This window comes from Electrona antarctica (genome assembly GCF_951216825.1).
Source record: "Electrona antarctica genome assembly, chromosome: 7".
In the NCBI taxonomy this organism is placed as follows: Eukaryota; Metazoa; Chordata; class Actinopteri; order Myctophiformes; family Myctophidae; genus Electrona; species Electrona antarctica.
Window position 1 is genome coordinate 19,616,759 of NC_136812.1, and position 24,814 is coordinate 19,641,572.

Sequence of the window (24,814 nt, forward strand, 5' to 3'; positions counted from 1 at the left end):
GATTCTGTGAAATGTATGATATATCTCATTATACTGTAGTTGTAGTAGGCCTACATACATTTCATACAAAGATCTTTTCTTTAGACTGTTCTTTAGACTATTACAATCTTTGAAACATGTTCAAAATTAAACGTTATTTACTCTACAGCACCAAACAACTATTTGTATCTGTGGAAAACACCTTTGTGTACAGTGTATGAAATGTAGGCTACAGTACTACGCATTATCATCAGCTTTTTATCATACATTTCACTGAATTTTCCTGGTTTTCAAAATAAAATTAAAAAAAAGCATTTGAGAGACATTTTGACAGAGAGACTATGGTATTTATTCAAATTAAAAAATTATAAAAACGACACTGACAAGCCCATATGTAAATGAAATGACTCATTTCCGACTGCGCGTACCTGCGACTAGTACCATGCGTGGTGACGTCATGAAACCCAATTTATGCTCCGCCGCGAGCAGGTGTCGCGCGTCGAAAACAGCCGATCTTCAAGCTCACGGCGCGTCGCGGATGCGACACACCGTGAGCTTGTAGATTGGCTGTTTTTGACGCGCGACACCTGTATGCGGCGAAGAATGACTTACCTCTGGCCCTTTACCCCCAATGACACGCCCCTCTCTCCTCTTGTCTTCAGGTAGGTTTAGAAACTTCACAAGTAGTTTGTAGTTAGATCACTCGGCTGTACATACATACAACTTACCAAAAGACTGCTTCTGCCTGTGAACTACCGAGTTTGTTCGTTTTTACGTGTGCGAGGAGTCTACTAGACTGTGAAAGTTTACAGGTGAGTTACTTTAGGCTTTGTAATAGCTAAGGCTTTGTTGACACACATTGACAACAAAGAATAATGAGGTGCGGTTGAAATTAGATTATTTGAGGGAGAACCTTTGCTAGATGTCTGTGAGAAATTGACTTTTATTTATTGTGATTGCTATAGTGTGCTGCTGCTGCTCATTTCCATTTTGTATATAACATTGACGTGTGTGTGTGTGTGTGTGTGTGTACATTATTTGTGCGCGTGGGATGCCTTCAGAGTAAAGGACCAATTGACTTGGCCTTACTTTACTGGTTCTGCCACACATGCAGGTTTCTGCCTGCCTGCCATAAACTTGCACAATAGTTTCGACTCCCCGCATTCCCAGATAGCTGCGTAGCTTACTTGCCTTCCAATTGACTGCTGTGATTTGTATAGCCTAGTGGTGTTTGATGGTGATGCTGCCTGCCTGCCTGGTATTCATCATTCACAATTAAAAACAAATCTGATTGCCATTCTGTAAATCCCACTACAGTTTGATCTGTTTCAATTTGAGATTTAATTATAAAACTGTATGTGGATCATTATGGCTTTTGTCTAGGAAATTAAGACTTTCTGAAGGGCTATCCGGTTGTATCAAAATTACATTATTCTGTGATTAGTTAAGCAAAGAATATAACCATGACAATGACATACAATGGCAATGAGTCAATGTCAAGTTGGTGTTTGCGGTATGTAAACAATGTTGAGGACATACCTTTGGTGTTCCTCTAGTAGTGAAAATAAACTGTAATTACATCCACTCTGGAATCTGTTTCACAACTGTGGCCTTGGACAGGTGTGTCCAAACCTTTTTCAAAGGGTGCCATATTAGAAAATATGAAAACGCTGACCCAATTAAGGGCCAACTACATCTCCTCGACTGACATAATGTGCCTTCGGACTATAACAAAGTCACATACATATATCATCATCAATATTTAATATCAAAAACGTCTGGGTTTCCGAGGCTAGGTGTGCTGTGAACAAAACACAAAAATAACTCGGCCTTTTTTGCAGCCTTATTTCACATTACCTTTTGACCCCTTCAAAATGAGACTACAAGGAACAAGGAATCCTGACAAATTATACTCTGGGAAATGCCCGGGTTAATACAAAAAACTTCAATGTATAAATATTGCGGTAATACAAGTCAGGTATAAAGCCGATGGCCGTATAAAATCTGACCCCAGGCTGCATTTGGCCCGCGGGCCGCACTTTGGAGGAAGCCCCTTTGTTGTTTTTGTGAACCATTGAGCAAAAATGTATGTTGCAGTCACATGATGTACAACTAGTCAGTCAGAGAAAAGGCTTGTTTTGATTGAGGCTCTGTGAAAATATCACATTTGTTATTACATCAAGCCACTGTACAATAGCTCAAAGTTTAGCTCACATTTTATGTGAACAGGGGGCACAAGAAGATATTTGATAGAGTAGTGCAGGTTTATAGCACAGTTTATAGCCCATTGTCTGTATAGAATGTGTCATTCCTATTAAGAAGTTTGTGTTTCTTACTTCGTACTTACTGAAGAAAGTGGCACACTGTCACTTTCAGTTCTCTGCTACTGGCAAATGTTTATTCTAGTAAGTGCGGCAAGTGCTCAGTATCTTTAACTTTTCAAACAGGCTTATTTGATAGTTATTTGATAGTGTTTTTGGCACTGTCCCATTCCCCTCAGACCTATTAATGATTCAGTATGGCTAGTAGTGGTCCAAAGGCCAGCTGTTCCACCCAACTAAACACAAACTCTTGAAAAACACAGTAGCCTAGTTCCCTCTTTCCTCAGCCTGGATTTGTTTATTTCTTTTAACATTCTTATTAAGAAGTATTACAAACTACTACTGCTGAATAAGATTTCAAGGGATATGTTTCCCTTGATGAAGATGTGATAAACAGTGATGCATCACCATCAGTCCACATTAGTCTACAGTAGTGTAGAGAAATGTCTAGTTAGCTGCCTCACCCCTTTCCTCCTCCCATGCAAGTAGGGCACAATTCAAAAGACCAACCTGTGCACTTGGTTTGGCAGGGTGCTGACGATCAATTGCACGCACACAGTGTTAGGCCTATATTGCAGCATCACGCCCATGCTCTGAGCCATGCATAAAATGTGTGCCATGTAGAATAGATACAATCACAGTTCCCAGTATAGCCAAATGGCTGTTTCCTGGTCCCACAACACAGTGTGGGTCTGTAAGGGAACCCAGGAACCTTTACTCAGGGCTCTGGTGTAGCAAACACTGTCGTCAATTATTAACGGCCCAGTATTCTCATTCCCCCCTGCGTAACCATAGTGCCGAGCTCAGCTGAACCCAGGCAGCAGCTTGAGACCGGCTGCTGCCCTGTGGGAAAGACCAGTACCTAAACAAACCGCTCACATGCACACAGACACACACACTGAGGACTGACAGTGGGAGCCAGTGGACCTTTTTGACTTCATGATTCCTTCAAAAACAAAAGAATTGAGGATACAGTACCTTTTGGAATATTGGATCCTACAGTAGCTGCTGGGAATGCAAAAGAAACGTGTTTTTAACTGGTTTATAGGGTGTTTTGTTTTGTTTCTCTATGCTTATTATCTTGCCTCTTTGGAGAATATTTCTTTCCAGGATTGTATAAAGTTGTAGCGACTATATCCTGCTGAGACCTTGACTACAAAGGCACTCTATTTCTTTGACTGATTTCTTTGACTGCTCAGGAGATAGTGTTGTGTGTTTCTGTGTGAAGTAAGACCAGGGGTGATTCTGTTCACCGGGGATTTTTGTTTTGTTTTGGGTTTTTTTGCACTTAAAACCCTGCTTGTATCATCATGAATCTGGCTCAACGAATGAAACTGATGAAGCATTTTGGCTCCCTGCCCCCAGAGCCTCCGCCACCACCACTACTGGTAGTACCTGTAAGTGGATTGATCTTCATGCTGTACTATACTTGACTATCTTCTCAATCTCAAGCTTACCAATACCATACTTTGTGGGCGACTACATTGTCATATAGATTATCACTAGGAAGGGAGAACATTCTACACTTTTTAAAAGTTTGCTGACCAAGCTGTAGCTTGCTTTTGTTTTTGTACCTCACTTCTGAGAAACAAGGAGTGGTGAAGTTTTTTTTGTTTTTCGAGAAGTTACCCCAGCCAACAGTAACAATGATAATGACATCACCTAGTTTCGATGACAGTGTTTGGATTTGCCCGTCCCTTTGAGCAGTGTTGTTCAGAGCATTTTCCATAGTTGTATCTGTTCAAGTCTCATATCCTATTATTTGACTGGTTTATGATTACCTATTTTACAATTTACAATTTACAATTTACAATTTAGGCATTTAGCAGACGCTCTTAATCCAGAGCGACTTCTCTCTTAAGGTGTTTCACCTTTTCAATTGGATGTGGGGAAATTATGCATGACAGTTCCCCCGCAATGAAGGGCAATAGAAAGTCCTATACCTGTATGACAGGTCCCCGGCAATAAAGTCCAATAGAAAGTCCTATACCTGTATGACAGGTCCCCGGCAATAAAGTCCAATAGAAAGTCCTATGCCTGTTATGTATGAGTGGGCATAGCTGTATGGGGGAGGAGCCCTCCTGGGTTTTCGGCCACGGTAGGTGTTTTGTTTCTCCCCTTGCTACTAACAGAAGAACACCAAAGCCAGACACATTAGATATTGATAACCTCAGGGAGATCGGGTGTCAGCTGGACAGTGGCCCACACAGGGTCTGAGGGTCATCGACACACAGTTGATCTGACGAGGAAGTAAATCGGAGCTGGGGGGAAAAAGTGTGGGATCTTTGATTTTGCCAAGACCGCCGGTTTCAATGTTGCCATATGGAATATAAAGAAGTGGCTGTTTACTGAGAGGAGGAGGCCGCAGGTGTGCTGCTGCTAGGCTTAGTGATCCCAGTGGGGAAATGGAAGTGAGGTTCAAAGAACAAGTGGTGAGTGGGAAGCTCAACATTTATGGTCTACTGTTCGATGTCGAAGTACTTGAAAATGGTGTGATGATGTTTACATTCTAGCTGTGTTTATTGCTTCCCCCATATGAAACTGTCACCCGCCTACAGAACTCTGCAAAATCCTGAGTGTGAGTTAACTCTCAGAGTATACTGTAACTGTAACAATGGAGTGTATGTTCTAGCTTTTAGATAAACATTATCTACACATAGAAGGCTTCAACAAGGCCTCCACCCACCATGCGGTATACCATATAGGCAGTCAGCAACAGTCACTTCCTGTTTTCACCTGGCATGTGTTTACTGACACTGACAGGTATTGTTACTGTTTGATTTTGATTGTAACACTCAATGGACTATTACAGCCAGGGAGCTTTGTCTTATGCGCCATCACCTTTAGAGTCACTGTGACTTTAGGGATAATTTCAATATAAAACACATTAGTCAGGGAATATTATCAGAATAATGTCAAATCTGGGAATACATTTCTTACCAAGAATGTTCTTCACCAATGTGTTTGTAAAGGTGTCTACTAACATATCCCACATAGGTTTCTATTCAACCACCCTAGGGGAATTCTTGACCGCTGCTGAAAGTTGGGGTGCCATCAACAACCAATATAAGGCAAAAAGTTCTAAATGTCATTATACTTTAAGTAGCATGTGACGTGTCCAACTATAAGCAGCTGTCCCCTAGGGTGGTTGAATAGAAACCAATGTGGGAGATGTTAGTAGACACCCTTACAAACATATTGGTGAAGAAAATCACCAATTCAGGAAAAAATATCCAAGGCTGATTTGCATGGTTCATTATCATTCATTGTTTCTCCTATTCCAATGGAATAGATGTTAACTGTAGCTCAAAGATCATTTTCCGCTCTTGGTTTCAATTCTTCTGACAGATACAGTTTAATGGATCACCGTTTCGGCGGCCCTCATCTTTTTGCCAAGCTGTATATTGATCAGGATTAATCCTGTTGTTTTTTCTTGTGTGTTGTATTTCTATCCTAATATAAGGTTGTGAATATGGGCAGTAGTAAATCATAGATTTTATATGAAAGGGAAAGTATGTTATTTTAGTGTTCTCTTTGCTCTGTGTTGAGATTATGTGCAGTCTCCCACTGGTCACTACACCTTCAGTAGGCACTGGGATAAAGCCATGTTTATGGCTGTTTGAGGTGTGTAGTCATGTGCATTGGACCTTCTATCTACGTAGTGCACGTGACGTGGGTGCATGATAAATGTTCTGTTTGGAACCTTTATCATCCAGGCCAAGGGTGGGTCGGGACACTGTTTTTTACCCACGCAGGGACTGGTGTGATAACGTTTACTATTTGGAACCTTTATCAAACCGGGCCCTCGGTAGTTTGCTTTTCATCTTGCTGTACACACATTTGCTTACAACAGTAATAGCAAACGGTATGTCAAATACCAATGTCAGTGACCACAGCCAGCTCTCATGTTAGACATTATCCCCATGTCCTTTTTTCCCTACCATGTTCTGGTTCATCATTAACTTGGTCAAACAAACAGTCTACTGTTCACAGGTCACATACAGTGTTCCTGTGCTGCTGTTCCTGCTTGTAAAAGTCTGTTTACCTTGCTGGTGTAAATGTGTGTCACTGCGTTCCACTCCCTACTCATATTATGGCCTACATGTCTTCCTCATACCCTCGCTATTTGAATAGAGCATGTTCTAATTTGGTTGGTTAGTTACAACAGAACCATGTTGTGCTTCAGAGTAGGTTAGCTGGCTTTACCAGTTTTGTGCCCACATCTTTGTCCAAGTAAGAAATCCTCTCTGCGGCTGACATATATTGCATACTGTTAGTCTATATGGCCTGCCTGCTTGTTGTTTGGTTTCGAAATGAGCTGGAATGCTGGAAATGGGAGTCATGATTGGTATGTCAGTGCAGCAAAACAAATAAGACAGTGTCTGTCTCTAGGTTGGTCTGCTGCGCTTCATGTTAGAGACACACACCACTGACTGAAAATAAATCTATAATGCATTTGTGTGTGTGTCAGCTCAGCAAATGGTTACGGTATACTGTTCAGAATAACAAAAGACTGTTAACCGAAAGCAGTTGACTATCTACAAACACTCTAGCGTTTCACCAGCTCCAGGGGCCAAGTGTGAGTGCACTGTTTACAGAACGTGAAGGACACAGATATACACGGTGTACTGTGTAGAACAGACACAGAGTCCCTGTTGTACTGGGAGAGGAGGGAGTCACTTCAGTTCTATACTCTCTATTTCTGTGCACAAGTTCACCGAACAACCCCCTGGTGTCATATGTCACCGCCACCACAGGGACATAAGAGGTGAGAGGGAGAGGGAGGGAGCATACACGCATTCCCACTTTCCAGGAAGCCCCTCCCCCATACCTGTCAGACAGGAATGAGACAGGTGAGTGCATGCTTAGTGTCATACACTGCTCTTGCTCAGCTGTTGTGACTCTGTAAGTAAGGACGTCTTGGACTCTGACTCTGCAACGGCTTGGACTCTGCCATATGTTAATGCAAACTATCCTTTGGTTGGTTGGTTGGTTGACATATTACTAATGTGAGAGCTTGTTTTGGGATTCACTCAGTATGTGAGTGAGTATTATGGCCATTTGACCATCATTGTGTGTCTCATCATTTCTGTGCTGTCATTTCAGAAACCAGGCATGGAGGAGCTGACAATATGGGAGCAACATACAATAACGCTGAACAAAGTGAGTAGACATATCTCATTCACTGATTTGTAGGTTGTGACGTTTATTTTGACCAAACGTTTCAACGCAAAAGATGAAACCACAATATTCAGTTAGGGGCTAAAACGTTGGGAAAAGAAACCTATGCCCACTATTTTGAAAACCAGTTCTGATACTGTTACTATGCTGTTACTACTGTATGCCCATATGAAGGGCCGTCCTAAAGATTTAGCTTTACAGTTTGTTGGGTTCTTAGTTTACTTATCATCCTAGATGACTATTATGTACTTGTATTGTATTACCTTGTGGTGTTCTTGCTTACTGTAAGGATCTCTGGATTAAGAGCATCTGCTAAATGCCTTAATTGTAAATTGCAGTAGTTCTGTTTTAGTTTTTTCACTCAGTTCATTGAATCTAGATTCACCATATGTATTTTCACTCGGTTCATTGAATTTAGATTCACCATATGTATTAAGGCAGAGATCTGTGATTGTCTGGCTACGTTATAGACTATAGACTATAGGTTTTTAGAATGTATTGTTAAAGCTTTTGTGGGGGGGTTGAGTTTCACTGGTCTTCAGTTTCACCAAAGCAAATTCCTCAGTGTTAATTGAACTGTAAAGGGGGACAGAACACAGAAGGTCCATTTTACACTGTGGGTTAAATTAAGGGGGAAGGAAGGAATTCACAGAGACACACCCTGCTACAGTCTATAGCACCTACCTGCTGGCTCAGGTGATACAGTTGAGCGCTGATGGAATGTACTCTTTCTCTCCTATCTCTCCATCTCCCACACATGGCTCTCCCCCGCTCCACACTGACATCCTCTCCTTTCCCATATTATAATTATAATAATGTATCTCTCTCTCTCTCTCTCTCTCTCTCTCTCTCTCTCTCATTTGCCCCCTCGCCTTTTCCTTTTATTCTGCCTCTTTTATATTTTTTGCTTTGTTTTTTTTCTCTTTCTTTATCTACATCTCCTACCTTCTTAAATCCAGGATCACAAGTTTGGGTTTGGCTTTGCCCTATCAGGAGGCCGGGACAAGCCCAACCCTGACACTGGGGACACGGCTATAGTGATCTCAGATGTGCTGCCTAATGGACCAGCAATGGGAAGGCTGTTGTGAGTTCATTATTATTGCACTGAAATTACTTCAGGCCTTATCATGACTATTTGCATTCACTGACCCACATGCATGAATTAAGATACCTGAAGGGACAAAAATACTGTGCGCATGAATTAAGATACCTGAAGGAACAAAAAATACTGCACACACACACACACACACACACACACACACACACACACACACACACACACACACACGCCAATACATATTCACACATTTCTCATAGGTTATCACACTGACAATGTTGTGCCTCTACCCTATAGCACCAAAGATCACGTGGTCATGGTCAATGGAGTGTCTATGGAAAACGTCCACTCTAACTTCACGATTTCAAACCTAAAGTCATGTGGAAAGACGGCCAACGTAGTGAGTAAACCCCTTCTACCCCTTTGGGAGAAGACCATATGTTGTTTGTTCTCTGTCTGTAGTGATTGATTTTGGAGTTTTGATCCATATGTTCTTCCAGACATTAATGATGAAGCAAGCATGCAGTTTAAACACATTGGAAAACTGTAGCCTAACACTCCATCTCTCTGTCACACATCTCTCTCTCTGTCTGTCTGTTCCCCTCTCTGTCTGTCTGTTCCCCTCTCTGCAGACGGTGAAGCGTCCTCGCAAGATCCAAATCCCATCAACCTCCTCAAGGCCAACTCGGGCCGTTTCTCACTCCAACCTGCTTGACCAGGGCGCCCCCACTCGACGGCCAAGGCGCTACTCAGATGGCAGCGACAAGGCCAGAGACTCTGACCGATACCGCTACCGCGCACGCAGCTCCTCGCCGGATCGCAACGGACACACGCTGCCCCTCGTATCGTCGGGGTACAAGAGACTGCCACGCCAGGACGTAGCAGAAAAACCCATCAGAGCCACCCTAATTAAGAAGAAACTCACAGATGGTAAGGAGAAATGAGCACAGAGAGAGATGGGTTTCAACTTAGTCTCAAATCCTTATGCTGTTTGGAAGCACCTGGCGGCTTCTGAAATAATATTGGTGTATCTTGTTGTCTTCCTGTGTCTGCAGAATATGGACTAAAGCTGGGCAGTCAGATCTTCATTAAACACATGACAGAAACGGGCCTGGCTGCCAAAGAAGGCACATTGCAAGAGGGAGACCTTATTCTCAAGGTGAGAATAAAGAATCTGGCTCTCTCAGATGGTAGTAGTCAGCATATTTGTGTTGATGCATCAGTGGCGGCGTGGGTGGCTCAGGGGAAGAGTGGCTGGATGGTAACCGCAAGGTTGCTAGTTCGAACCCGGGCTCCCCCAGAGTTAGTGTCGAAGTGTCCTTGAGCAAGACACTGAACCCCTAATTGCTCCTGATGTGCTGGTTGGTTCCTTGCATGGTTTTCGCCGCCATCAGTGTATGAATGAGTGAATGTAATGCACAATCTATGTAAAGTGCCTTGGATAAAGGCGCTATATAAATGCATCATTTAGCATTTAGTAAAATAATATTGTAGCAGCCTGGAATGGATGTTGTTTTTCCTTTTTGTTGTACGAATGTGAAAATACACTCTGTTGTTTTCAATTCACATACTTAGCCCCTATTATCCCTGTGTTCAGATAAATGGCATGACGACAGAGAACCTGTCGCTGCTGGAGACCAAGCACCTTGTGGAGAAGAGCAGGGGCAAACTGACCATGATGGTTCTCAGGGATGACCGCAAGTTCCTGGTCAGCATTCCAGAGGTGGAGGACAGTGCCCCCAACAGCGAGGAGGACCGCCACAAAAACAGCAGCTCGGAGCTGGAGGGTGAGTGGAGAAACCGAGGGGAACGTGTGTGGTGAGATATTGTGTGTGAGATATTGTTGTCAAATACCAATGTGTGATGTCATTTTAAACACAATGCCCATCTTTCTCCTGTCAGACATTTCAGACCTCGACACAGACATTCCTGCTCCTAGAGACAGAATGTCCCGCCCCCCCACCAGAGAAAAACGGACACGCAGGTACACAACACATACACGATGCTTGTCTTGCTCGCCATCTTTGTGGTTCTCTAGTATTATCAGGTTCACGCCTCACCTTGTTATGTGTACATTTCTAAGAATAGAAGGATGGCTTTTCTAATTTCTGCCTATCTTTGAATCCAGAACCAGAGCTGAACCACCGCCTCCAGCCAAGTCCCGTGACTCATCCCCGGTGCGCTCAACCCTGACCCGGCCTCCCGCCAAGGCCTACCCCTCTCGCAAAGGTCAGTACTGCAGAGAATAGCTCTCTCCTAACAGATCCAGGCTCAGTCGATCTATTACACACTCAAAAAAACAAACAGGTTCTCGGATAACCAGAGTACCAAACCAAAGTTGGCACCCCCAGAAGCTTAGAAATATTAACGGGGGACACCCCGTTGATAATATTGATGACACAGGGCTGTGTTTTCACGGGAGCCTACATGGGAAATGATTGTAACCAAAGCTCCGACATCTACTGTGTGAGCAGAGCTTGTTTGTTTGTCTAAAGCAGCTGGAAATATGTAATGGAACAATATGTTTTTACTGTTGATCTTGCTTCTCCAGTCCCGTCAGAGTCTGAGTCCGATCGAAGTGCCTCCCCACCTCCTGCCAGGAGAGACAGCCTTGACACCAGGGACCACTCCAATAAATACAAGTCAGTGATTTAGGAAAAAAAGCCATTTGTGTTTACTTGTATTCATGCCACTTTATGAGCATTGAATCCACATAATTCATAATAACTTCACTTTCATGCATTTAGGTATCTAAACATACGTTCGTTACGTACGTGTTATGAAGGTATCTATTAATGCATAAATATGGGCTTCATAGAAAGTGTTACTCCTCTTTGTTTCCAGAAGTCTGTCAGGAGTCTCCACCCTCCCCAGGCTCGGGGGGAGCTCGGTGGGAGCCACTCCTTCGATCCACAGCTGGACCGCCCCACGCCCCTCGTCCAGTGCCTCCCGGCCCCGTAAGCCTGTCTCGGAATCGGACTCGGACCGGAGTGCTTCCCCTCCCCCACGGAGAGTGAGCCCACGGCTAGATTCCAGATACAAGTAAGCACAGCAATGCATACAGTAGTAGTAGTAGTATTGAACTGAATTCGTTGTAGTACTCACATCTGTCCATCCTCCACTGTACCTGACTCTTCCCTATTGTTTCCACTCCGATTTAATTTCGATTGTTGATCCATTCCTGATTCTTCGCACTTGCTTGAAATGCTAGCAATTTAATGGTGTATATATAATTTTGGTGTGACCGTGCGCAGATTATGCCGGCATTCGAGACGATTTTGGAACCGGGTCACCCTGCCTAGTAAAACTTCAGACATTGTTATCACGGCACGTGATAACATATACTGCTCATCTCTTGCTTAACTTTCATCTCTTCTGTGTGCCCCCCTACAGAGTTCTTCCTGACCTGCCCCACCCTGGAAGGAGAAGTGGTTCCCCCATCACTGTTCGCCAAGAGACACTTCGGCGTGTCAACTCTCCCGTTAGAGACGCACCCCCAGGTCAATACACACACACGCGCACACACACACACACACACACACACACACACACACACAAACCCCAGTCTAAACTCTTGCCCCCAAGCTCTGTATACACATAAACCCTATCCCTAGGCCCCAAAACAGTTTAAATTAACATGTTTAATTGGAGTCCTTCCGAAATGGAACTTAAGTGCAGGTTATGATATGGTAACAACTCAGCAGTACCTACCATCAATGAATCTTATCTATGGTCAGAGCCTAACCTTAAAGCTAATGTACCACACGCTGCTAACATTAACATTAAAGCTACCGCATGATGATAACATTAACATTAAAACTACCACATTGATTCTCTCTGACAATCCCTAGACTCTGAGTCGGAGTCAGATGGAAGTTCGGGACCCCCCCAGAGGCAGGGCACCCCCCACAGCCAAGACTCCCGGAGCAGATACAGGTATACATGAGGGTCCCACTGTCACGTCTTCATAGCCCCTCCCCCCTCAACAAGACCTCCCGGACTGGGACGCTGAGCAAACGATGCATGTTATGCATGTCTTCATTAGCTAATCTAGCTTAACCTTTAAAAATGTCCTTGTGATTTTAATTGATTTGGTTATTTTGTGTTTGTAGAATCCTAGTCTTGAGTTGTATTTGACTGTTGTATTTGACTGTTGTTGTTGTGTTTTTTTGACCGCGTACTGCGTGATACATTTTTTATTTTTAATTATTTGGATTTTTGATCATTTTTTAAGTTGTGTTTGATTTTGTTAAGCAATGAAATAAAAATGACTTCCACTGATCACGTTCTTATGTGGCTGTATGTTGATGTTCCAGAGGGAACCACAATCACTGTTTTCAAACGGACTGATGAAAAACAATCCCCATATCAATTCCGAGTAGAGATAGCGTGTTCAGGAGGAGCCTGGTGGCTCAAACACTTCATGCACTTCTTATGAAGTTGCGAGGAGCCAGGCTCAAATCAGTGTGTCCCCTATCTCTGTTATGACAGCTTCCTGTCTCATTACACTCTCATATATTATCTAATATATCAATACAAATGTCAACCAAGATAAGACGGCATGTTTCGTATGACACGTGATAATCACATCAACATGTGGCAGAAATCTTTTAGACCTAGTACTGTAAGAAGGCCAGGTCAAGCGGGACCAACGTTTCCGAATGAATTGACCCCTTGCTTTTTGTCGATACACTGATCACTTTTAAGTTTTAACGCATGTAAACCGCCAAAGAGAGGGCTACCCCCCCCAGAGACGCTAAGGTGAATATTCAATATTCCACCTCCACCTATAATCATCATATTAGCCACGCGACCTCCCCTCTCCAAACGTAACTGAGATTTGTTTGTTTCCTCCTCCCTCACTCCCGCCTCCCTCTCTTCTCTTCCAGAGTCCTCCCAGATGTCTCCCAGCCTACCCAGGTGGAGCCACCACGCTGGAAGGCACCCAGCGTAACTGCCAGCATTCCACCACAGAAAGGTGTGTGTGTGTGTGTGTGTGTGTGTGTGTGTGTGTGTGTGTGTGTGTGTGTGTGTGTGTGTGTGTGTGTGTGTGTGTGTGTGTGTGTGTGTGTGTGTGTGTGTGTGTGTGTGTGTGTGTGTGTGTGTGTGTGTGTGTGTGTGTGTGTGTGGGGGGGGGGATGTGGGTGTGGGCGGGATGTGGGTGTGGGCGGGTGTGCGCGCGGGCGTTGACACTAAAGCCCTAACCACACCAGAGGGTCGCCATGATGCAACTCCTTGCAACTGTTGTTACACTTACAAAATTTAAAATAAGTGTGAACCCATAGTCATATTCATAGCTAATAAGCAGGCATTTGGCATACAAGTTGAGATATGGCATGTTTTATCACACAGCCCCAGAAAGGATGATTTAGTGTGTGTGTGTGTGTGTGTGTGTGTGTGTGTGTGTGTGTGTGTGTGTGTGTGTGTGTGTGTGTGTGTGTGTGTGTGTGTGTGTGTGTGTGTGTGTGTGTGTGTGTGTGTGTGTGTGTGTGTGTGTGTGTGTGTGTGTGTGTGTGTGTGTGTGTGTGTGTGTGTGAGAGAGAAATGAATATGAGATGAGTGTTGAAAGTTTATTGAAGGTGCATATTTCTGTACACAGCTCACTCTGACTCCGAGTCGGAGGCCAGCTATGCAGCTGTCCCGCGTAGGGACTCCTCAGACAGTGGACACTCCAAACCAGCCAAGAACAGATACAGGTATGGCTGACGGGACAACATGAGTGTGGTTTGAGGAACATGGTGCTGTGATGTCACTGACAATCTATATTAAAACCAGGTGCAGGTAGCCCGACCAAACACTGGGCCTGTAGCATGCAATCCCGTATCCAAACAATTGCACACTCCAGTTGTGTACAAAATAAATAATGCATTTGACCAAAGGTTCTTGATGTTGCATTTCATAGAAATAAATCTCTTTTTTTGGGTCACTGTCTCAGTGTAGATAGATATGCAAAGATATATCGAGGCAGGATGTTAGACTGGTTTATCTGCTTAAGACACAGATGACTGTTGTCTCAACTCAAACAACTCTGTACACACATTTATGACCTGACACTTCCTGCAAGAAGGAAGACATTGAGCCTTTGTGTGTTTTTAAACTAGTTGGGAGGGGGGGCATCATTGATCAGAATTGTATTCATTTAATTGTTTTTTTTTAACTTTTTATGCAATGTAGCACTTTGAGATTTGTGTAAAATTTTAAAAGTGCGTAACAAATAAACTCCATTATTATTATTCACGTTCCATTTATAAAATAAAATAAAAACTATGGGCCGGGGTATATCACCCAGTGCTTGTATTACTGAATCAATTCACTAGGTTTCTTGATATCCCCCTCCCTAGAGTTCTTTCAGAGACGGGGTCTTCTCCACCCTCAGTGAAACAGGAGCCTCCTCGACGAGTCCTGCCGCCCAACAAACCACCTCCAGATGGTCTGTATGCACCACATCCTATCCTCTCTCACACACTCTCTGACCCTCCCTTCCTCAAACATTCATGCATACATGCTTGTTCCTTTCACATTTGTACCTGTAATTTCATAGTTACTTTAAAGCACTTTGTGACTGATTGATTGTTAATATGATATCTAGCTTTTCAAACATGTTTGAATACGTTTGTAATCTCGTAAGTTACTTGTGGTTCTGGTTTCTGTTTTACTAGTTACACAAATTATGCAGCAGGTGCTCAGTGAAATCATTAGTATTCTCTCTCTAGTTTGAGTGGTAAACATTCATGTTTATCAGCAGAGCAACCGATGGAGTTGTTGGAGCTGGTGCTAAAGGAAAGGGACCGCCACAAGAACACTGGCTTTCATTGTATTTTGTTTCGCCAACTCGTTGTGTGTATGCCCTATCTGGTCTACATACGTCACCAAATAAATGAGAAGAGGGACATATTATATTTATTTGTGAATTGGATATGGTCATATGATATTGTCAACCTGAATATTGCTCACATACCTACATCAGGAACGAGTTAACACTGAAGGTTGTGATGTATATGCTGGAGTTATACCTGACTGCTGTAACTTTGTCTTTTTTAGACTCCTCAGAGTCAGACCAGCTGTCACATCTTAGGAGGTCTGGGAGCTCAGGGCGGGAGAGCAACCACAGGTAAGTGACTCTGAGTAACATAACAATGCAACATGCCCCTGGGCCCTGGTGGGCCATATTTGATCAGTAGCTATTACACATACATAGACAGGGTTATGGTCTTTCTCCCTCTACTGTTTTCCTGTTTAGCAAGTTCCCATAGGAATGACATCCTCTTACAAATAAATACATTAACACAATGATTTTACGGTGTATCTACAGTAGAATACATTTTACCTTTTATACATTTTGTTATATTTTGAATGTGTATTCAGATTATGTCACGTTCTCTACTGCAGCATTCCCAGAGCTACTAATGGAACTGGCACAATAAGGTCAGGGATTTCAGTGAAGCATAACCCCCAAGTCTACTGTGAGTATCTGTTTGTTCTATGAAACCATTGCAGTGCTTTCTGATTCACCTGTGGTTGGCTGAAGATTCTAAACCGTTTGAAATCTCCTTTAGCCAAGCCCGTAGAAGAGCCCATCTATTCTTTACCGCCAGACTCCTACCCTACACCAAATCTAGGGTAAGTAACATGAATTTGCAAGTGGTTGTAGTCATATGTGTATATGCTGATTATTTTACTGTGTACATAGATGTGGCTATAATTTATTCTGTTATTTCTTTTGCAATTAATATGATATTGTTATAATAAACAAACTCAATTTCCGATCCTCCTCTCATTATACGCAGATGACCTTCTTCTCTATATCTCTAATCCAGAAAGCTTGCTACCTCATGTCCTAGACACTTTTGAACAATTTGGAAAATTCTCAGGATATAAACTTAATTTAAATAAAAGTCTAATCTTCCCCAGTAATACATTAGCCGAACAGGTAGTATATGACTCGTTCCCATTTAAAGTAGAAAAGGAGAGCTTTGTATACTTGGGTATAAACGTAACGCGTAAAATCTCCGCACTCTCCAATCTTAATTTCTCTCCACTCATAAATCGCACCAAATTAGAGCTAACACGCTGGTTAAATCTTCCCATTTCACTTGCAGGTCGAGCTAACTTTATTAAAATGAATATACTACCAAGATTTATGTATCTATTTCAAATGTTACCCATCTTCCTACCAAAATCATTCTTTAATCAATTGGACCAAATCATTTCTACTTTTATATGGATCAATACCAATCCACGCACGAAGAAGATATTTAAAACGGTCTAAGTCAGAGGGAGGGTTAGGATTACCAAACTTCTACTACTACTACTATTGGGCAGCAAACTTAGTTAAATTTCCCTATTGGCTCAACACTTTCTCTAAGAGAGACGGCTCAATGTGGTCACATATGGAGATCCAGAATGCGGCTTCAATCTCCCCTATTTCGCTGTTGTCATCCCAACTCCCCCTTAACCCAGGTAAATATTCTAAAAACCCAATAGTTAAAAACTCAATCCGAATATGGAACCAATTCAGGACCCACTTCAGCCTTAGAGAATCCAGTATCCTCCTTCCCTTAACACATAATCATCTTTTTCTACCATCACAAATTGACTCTGCATTCAAATTATGGCACAGGAACGGTCTTGTCTTCATTTCAGATCTAATCGCTAACAATACTTTTGTCACATGCAATCATATATGCAATAACAATAACATCCCAAGATCACATTTTTTCAGATACCTTCAAATCCGTAGCTTTGCCAACAGACCGTTTCCTTCTTTTCCTAATTTCCCTTCAAATGACCCATTACTTTATATACTGAGACTCAACCCACACAAAAAAGGCCTAATCTCCAAAACATACTCAGCAATACACCAGATTGAGCCCATCTCCTGGACAAGGACAAAACTGGCCTGGGAAGAGGACATTGGAGAAGGAATTTCGGAACAGACATGGACAGACAGTATAGCACTTATCCACAACTCATCATTCTGTATAAGACACAGTTTAATACAGTTCAAAGTGTTTCATCGTCTTCACTTCTCCAATGCTAGATTAGCCAGAATCTATCCATCGACCAATCCCAACTGTCCCAGGTGCTCTCAATGTCCAGCTACATTAGGCCATATGTTTTGGAACTGTCGTGACTTACATCCTTTCTGGAATCAGATCTTCTCCACATTTTCAACCATTTGCGGGAAACATTTTGAACCCAACCCTATCACGGCCATATTTGGAGTGGTAAAGACAGAGGAAGGATGCCCAGGCGGTGGCGTAACCGTCTGGGCACCCGACTGGTAATACAGTCGCAGTGTGCCGCGGGTTCGACTCCCGAGCCCGACACGGCCTTTACTGCATGTCTTCCCCCATCTCTCTCCCGTTTCCTGTCAGCCTACTGTCTGTCCCTTCAAAAAACCAATAAAAGGCGTAAGCCGCAAAAAAATATCTTTAAAAAAAAAGACAGAGGAAGGATTATCTGTACAGCACAAGAAAGCGTTCGCTTTTGCCTCCCTTTTAGCTCGTCGTCTCATTCTATTAAACTGGAAATCGAATAAACCCCCTCCTTTAAACAATGGATCAAGGAAGTGATGTTCTCACTGAAGTTAGAAAAGATCAGATACTCCGTTACCGGAGCCCGGGAGAAATTCGACACAACCTGGTCCCCCTTTATAAGATACGTAGAAACTCACACTATCACCTAAAACACTATAAAGAACTAGGTGTTTGTTTGAAAAGGGGTACACTTACACGTGTATGTCTGTGTATACATATATGCAAAAAAAAGAATATATATATATAAAATGTATGTATGTATGAGGGCAAAAACAAACCTATATGTATGCACAGTGCACGTAAAATCTCCTGTCCTTATCCCAACCATGTCATGACCAAACCATATTGCACTGCAATTCATTAAGATGGTTGTTGTTGTTGTCTCTTTTTTTGGTTGTTGTGTTTTGTTTCGTTTTCTTTCAGTTTTTGTTTCGTTTTTTCCCCCTTTTTGGTTTTTGTTTTCTTTGTTTTCTCTTTTTTACTGTTTATTTTTCTGTATACACTCAAATACTGGCCAGTATGATGCCGAATTAGGCATACTGTGCATATGTACTGGCAACAAGACATTGCCCACAGATGGACAGATCTTGGAAGGGGTGGGGGAGGGCAAGGGGGGATCTATACAAAAAAATGTAAATGTTGACTATGTTGACTATACTGTTGAATGTCATTAAGTGCTATTCAATAAACATAACTTTAAAAAAAAATCCGGTCCTCCACCTTTTCGCTGCCCATCTCTCTCTCTCTCTCTCTCTCTCTCTCTCTCTCTCTTTTTCTCTCTCTCACACATTTCAGATACAGCTCAGATCTGAAGACCGTATCGTTTACAAAAGAGGGCAGCGTGGGTCTGAGGTTGGTCGGTGGCAATGACGTTGGCATCTTTGTTGGTGGCGTTCAACCCAACAGCCCTGCCTACGATCAGGGCATGAAGGAAGGGGACCAGATCATGCAGGTGACACACCCATTAAGAGTTATTTTTTGTTATTAACACACATGTTCCACTGCAGAGGATGAGGGCCAGCTGCACAGCACAGCCCTGATAACCACCACATGAATCCTAGGGTCACAATTTTGGCACGTCATAAATTGAGCTTTTATATTTTGTGGGAAGAGGTGTAAAAGGACAGTATAGACGTCCTGGGGGAACACAGTCAATGAAGTATATAGGGTTGTTTTTCTGTGGGCAGAGACTGATAATGTCAAAAAAAAGGTGTTGGCAAATGAATAAGAATTGAGAAGGAATTATCAGATTGTCTTTAAAGTACTCTCTCACACATTATTGAGGAGATGATTATTTATCATCTAAAACCAAAATAAGTTAACGGGTGTGTGCTTGTTTCTGTGTAGGTGAATAGAATAGACTTTGGCCATTTCACACGAGAGGAGGCTGCCAACTTCCTCCTCAACATCAAGAGAGGGGAGCAGGTGGAAATCCGCACACAGAACAAGATGGATCGTAAGTGTCATTACAGTACAACGATTTCTCACAGATACTATATCTGTGTCTTTACTATAGGGCAGGGTAACAAGAATTGAAAAAAATAGGAACTCAATTGTTATGTTATTACTATTATTATTAAATCAACTTATTGTTGTTTTTTTCTATCTAAAGAAACAGGTGGCATTAGGAATGTAAGGGATTTTAGCATCTGTACATCTCTTCTTCTGCCAAACGTAATGATTGTCATTTTACAGTTTATAAGAAGATTCTCAAGTCTAGCCTGGGAGACAATTTCTACATTCGGACTCACTTTGACCATGAGGCGGAAGGCAACATCGGCCTGAGCTTCACCAGAGGAGAGGTGTTCAGGGTGGTGGACACCATGCACCGTGGAAAACTGGGAAACTGGCTAGCCATCCGTATGGGCCATGACCTGCATGAAATGGATAAAGGCACCATCCCCAACCAAGTCAGGTCAGAGGGACATATATGTACATAATAAATGACCAACTGGGTTTAGTCTTAGAATATAAAAATAATATATTAAGTATAAATGTAAATTCAATGGTACATTTATAAGGCACCTGTATCCAAAGTACTTTACAATGTGCATTCAAATAAGATTGAACCACAATTAACGAATTGACTAAATGCTATAATATATATAGTGTAATCTATGTATTTACTTACACTGCATATTGCAAAATGCCCTTTCCTGTACTTCAATTCCATTGACTGAGTTTGCTGTACTCTTTCCCAGGGCTGAGACCATGGCCAGCCTGGAGAAAGCTCAGAGGGGCAGTGGAGACCGACAGCAGGTCTCAGCAGGACCCAGAGCTGAATTCTGGAAACTACGGGGGCTCAGAGGTGCCAAAAAGAACATTCGCAGGAATCGTGATGACTTACTGCAGCTCACCATTCAGGGCAAATTCCCAGCTTATGAGAAAGTGCTGCTCAGAGAAGGTTGGTGTTTTGTTGACACTCATCTGCATGTGTTCAAACAGGACAAATGTCAGTGTCATGTAAAAGACAAATATATCTTTGTATGATGATGAACATAATGCCACTAGACAAATTTCAATGATTACTTGTTGAACTGGTTCTGATACTGTTGTAACTTGTATGTCTTCAGCCAATTTTAAAAGGCCTATTGTTATCCTGGGTCCTCTAAATGACATTGCCATGGAGAAGCTGGCCAGAGAGTTGCCTGATGAATATGAGATGGCAGGTTAGTTGTATGTCTTGTATTTTCCAATGTTCCACTGTTATTAAAAAAGTTTTTAAAGATAAATGTAAACTATGCTTCTCATCTTTGTCATTTCATATTCTTATCTGCTTTCCTTTTAAAACAAAAATATCAACAATGCTTTTTTATGATTCTTGTGCAATGACAGAAATGGTACCCCGCAGTGGAGGAGGGGACAGTGGATCTACAGTTATTAAATTGGACACAGTGAGGAGGATAGCTGAGAAGGTGAACACTAAGTGACATAAATATTTATAAAAACAAGCATTTCATCGGTTACCTGACTGGTTGATTAAGATTGATTAAATCAAGACTGTTACACATTCTGGACCAGACCGTTGATGTATATGAAGCGGAAGAGAAACCTGCTAGTCTAAAGATGTTCTTATCTGCCAAACGACCTGATTATACTGTAAAATTATATAATACAAAATATTCTGTTTTGCTTGCTTCTCATCGCCTCATTCAAAACAGCCTATTTTCTTGGTTATGGCATTTAGGGCTGCAACTATTGATTATTTACAGTACTTAGCGATTGTAGATCTGCTTGTAGATCTGACCATTCTAATCATTTTATTTAACTTATTATCTTTTATAGCCGATTAAATTAATTATTATTAGTTTGATTAACTGTCACACCCATACATGGCTTTGACTCTCAGGACAAGCACCCCCTGCTGGACATCACTCCCACTGCAGTGGAGAGGCTAAACTACATCCAGTACCACCCTATGGTGCTGTTCCTGGACCCTCACAGCCGCAAGGAGGTGAAGGCCATGAGGCAGAGGTACAGCCCCAACTCCAACAAGAGCTCCAGACGCCTCTACGCACAGGCCCTCAAGATGAGGAAACACTGCAGTCATCTTTTCTCAGGTAACACCATGTCGTTCCTCCTGGTAAACTCACCGTAAGGACACATCTTTGCCATGTTGTATAGGCCAGTGTTTCTCGTTTTCATGACTGAAATTGTGTTAATGTTTCAAAATATTCCACATTTTCCACTTTAGCACATCTACAAACTCGATGCAACACGTTTTGAGCTTGTAGATCGACTATTTTAAAATAGTCTAAAATGTATATATGTTTAAAGTGGTTGAACTGATTTTTTTATGCTATTTTAACTCATTTTGCTGGGGACCCCCTGATGGACTCCCGAGGGTCGCTGGACCACACTTTGAGCTCCACTGTTGTATATAGGCTATTGAAATTCAATACAATGAAAGTACAACTGTTTAATTAATAATTAATTGATTTTCTTGCCCCTAAAGTGGCCAACAGACATACTGTTAGATATTGGTTACATTCCCTGATGAAGGCTTAACCGCCGAAACGTTGGATTCATTTTTTGTCTTACCTGCTGTCCTAATAAAATATTGGCACTCTGGCTATTGGCGTGTGCGGTCACCCTCTTGTTTTTTCAAGATTTCCTCTACAGTTTTCTCCCAGCAGGTTATGTGTGATTTTGACACTGTGTTAATGTTTTCTGTCTTCATCGCTCCCTCCCAGCACGTGTCGACCTCCAGCCCAACGCCAATGTTTGGTATGATACGCTAAAGGACAAGATCCGCCACCAGCAAGCCAAACCAGTCTGGGTGTCTGAGGTCGCGGTAAGATAGTCGCACACATACACACACACACGCACGCACGTGTTCGTGCGTGCGTGCGCGCGCGCAGGAATGAAAGAAACAGCCGTGTGATTAAATTGACAGACATGCACTTTTGAAATCAAATTATATAATGAATGGATTTTTTAAAAGGTTTTCTAGTCCCAGTGTTTTCATAGAGGACCATAGTAATCCATCATTCCAAGTAAAAATATGAGGATTTTCTGCTGCGGCAGAGATAAGTCAATTGTGTAGGGAAGTGAATTGCTATAACTTGCTAAATTAGTATGAATGGAAGGCTTTGTTTAATAAGTCACAGGAAACTTTACTATATGCATAGCCCTTATTCCATTAGGCTAAGGATGATGGAAACTAAAGCTTATAATATGAGAATAATTTGTATCTTCAACTGTTATTCACCTGTTCTCCTTTGTCATACATGCTGAAGTTGTGTGAAATACTTTAAATAAAACAACAACAATCCTGTGCTTTTTCTAATGCAGTTGGAGAGTGGTGCAGAGCAGGATCTGGAAACACTAGACCAAACTCACTCGGACTACCTCAGTGCTGCCAGTGACCTGGAGGACACGGATGGAGAGGCCTTCACCGATGGAGAGCTGTACACCGATGAAGACCTGGACGAGGCCTTTCACAGAGACCAAACCTTACCGCGGCAGAGCTCCAGAGCTACTGGCGCCGCACTAGCCCGATCCTCTGAGCCTGCCTCGGAACACCACAACTCTGACATGGACCAGGAGCCCGATAGTGACTCCTACATGCCTAGAGAAATCCCACCTTTGATGCATGTACCAGAGCCCAGGGCGTCTCGACATGGGGATTACAGCCCACCTCAAATCGCTGTTCCAGAGACGGCTCCCTCTCACAGGAGCTACTCTGATTCAGATTACAGTGCCAATGAACGTGTGGTGTCCCCCACTACTCCGTCAGATGGACCCCCAGATTTTATAGCCCCTGACCCCACCACTCTGAACTCGGTGGCTGAACCTCCACCTGTTGAGGTGGAGCCTGAGAGTCCTCCACCCATCACTTTGTCTGTTATTGAAGAGAAACTAGAGCAGGTAAATATTACATTTGGCATATTTATAAGGCTCCAGTGATTTTAGCCATATGTCTTAAACTTGCTGTAGACAGAGTGTTGTAATCCTAAATGACAGGTGTATATTTACAAAATTGCTTTAAATCGGTCTTGTCCACCCTCTAGGCTCGCCTTGCAGAGCCACAAGTAGAAGCAAAAGACAGGAAGTCTCCTCAGTTCCTTGTGTAAGTATTCTTTCAGAGTCCATTGGTATATAGTCAGACCACAATGTGTTTAACCACTTACCCACAAATATTTTCTAAATTATTTAAAAAATACTGCAGATCGACAATATTTGAAAATCTTTGGATTTTCTTTTTTGGATTCCCAAAACTGAGATGCTGGGATTATAGTAGTTAAAGACAATACTGACAATTTTCTATTCACAGCTTTGGCCGTATAATGTATACACACACACAAACACACTCCCCCCAAAGTCATATAACAAACCAAAAAAATAAACATGCAGTGGTATTTGGTGTATTTAGTTTAGGCCTACTGTATCTCAAGCACATTTCAAGTCTCTTGATTTTATCGTACTGAAGAATCCAATTAATCCAATACTAAACTAACAGTATGCTATGGAAAATGGTCGGCAGTTAGTTATGGTCAATGAGCTACAGATGCTAGACCTCCTGTAAGGTATTTTATTTGTGTGGTAATCTGTTCCTTTCTGCTATAGGCTGGCTCATCACCAGGCTCTTCAAACCAGACGCACACAGATCAGAGGCAGCGACAGCTCTGAGGAAGAGGAAGAGGCGGAAGACTTTGAATGGGGTCCGGCTACAGAACTCTAGATTCGACATTTTAAGCGCAATTGAAGCACAATTTAACAGTGTTCTAGAAACTGGGCCAACTTGAAGCTGGACTGCAGATTTCCCCGTTTCAGAATAAAGAACTTTGAAGCCAACAGTACCAAGGCCATTACTCTACTGCAATGGGAACAAAACAACAATGTCATTCTCCACTACTCTGAAGCTGTCTCTAGGATTTTAAACATTAGTAGGAATACATTTAATACATTTTTATACGGGGAAAAAAAACTTTGTTTGAAAATGTTTGTGGGGCCAATCTCAGGGCCTCATTCAGGTGTGGGCTATGGGAGACAGGTATTGTTTTTATAGTGTTTGGGTACCCCCATTTAGATATAAATCAGGAATGCCTGGTTTTGTTTTTTTATTTAAATAGCTCATTTTAAATCATATTGCTATAGCATGTATAAGTTTAACAAATTCTAGTTTTATTAGAAATGGTAACATCTTATAGCTATTGATTCATCATGGCACTGCACAAGGTTCTTTTTGCTACAATAAACATTTTTTCTTCATTTTCCTGGATGTCTTTCTTTAA

The 24,814-nt window shown here is 42.3% G+C and overlaps 1 protein-coding gene across 2 annotated transcripts; it reads left to right on the top strand.

Moving 5' to 3' along the window:
- The first annotated feature begins 631 nt into the window (after positions 1-631).
- Positions 632-24,793, top strand: tjp3 (tight junction protein 3). Of its 2 annotated transcripts, none has more exons than XM_079504977.1 (30): positions 632-791; positions 7,407-7,463; positions 8,441-8,565; positions 8,836-8,938; positions 9,171-9,468; positions 9,594-9,697; positions 10,136-10,325; positions 10,441-10,522; positions 10,667-10,767; positions 11,090-11,180; positions 11,383-11,580; positions 11,932-12,038; positions 12,390-12,474; positions 13,428-13,516; positions 14,138-14,234; positions 14,880-14,968; positions 15,580-15,649; positions 15,928-16,001; positions 16,095-16,158; positions 18,873-19,029; positions 19,425-19,533; positions 19,773-19,992; positions 20,279-20,481; positions 20,651-20,746; positions 20,913-20,992; positions 21,427-21,637; positions 22,271-22,371; positions 22,872-23,447; positions 23,591-23,649; positions 24,147-24,793. In XM_079504977.1, the coding sequence occupies exons 2-30, from the start codon at positions 7,416-7,418 to the stop codon at positions 24,259-24,261; spliced, it is 3,942 nt and encodes a 1,313-aa protein (XP_079361103.1). In that variant the 5' UTR covers positions 632-791; positions 7,407-7,415; the 3' UTR covers positions 24,262-24,793. The 2 variants fall into 2 exon arrangements, with proteins under 2 accessions (XP_079361103.1, XP_079361102.1); XM_079504976.1 differs by lacking the exon at positions 632-791 and adding an exon at positions 4,670-4,732.
- The last annotated feature ends 21 nt before the right edge of the window (positions 24,794-24,814 follow it).

Coding starts and splice junctions, on each gene's coding strand:
- tjp3 (XM_079504976.1), top strand. CDS start 4,706: ATGGAAGTGAGGTTCAAAGAACAAGTG. Junction 8,939..9,170: donor GTGGAAAGACGGCCAACGTA/GTGAGTAAACCC, acceptor CCCTCTCTGCAG/ACGGTGAAGCGTCCTCGCAA. Junction 13,517..14,137: donor CAGCATTCCACCACAGAAAG/GTGTGTGTGTGT, acceptor TTCTGTACACAG/CTCACTCTGACTCCGAGTCG.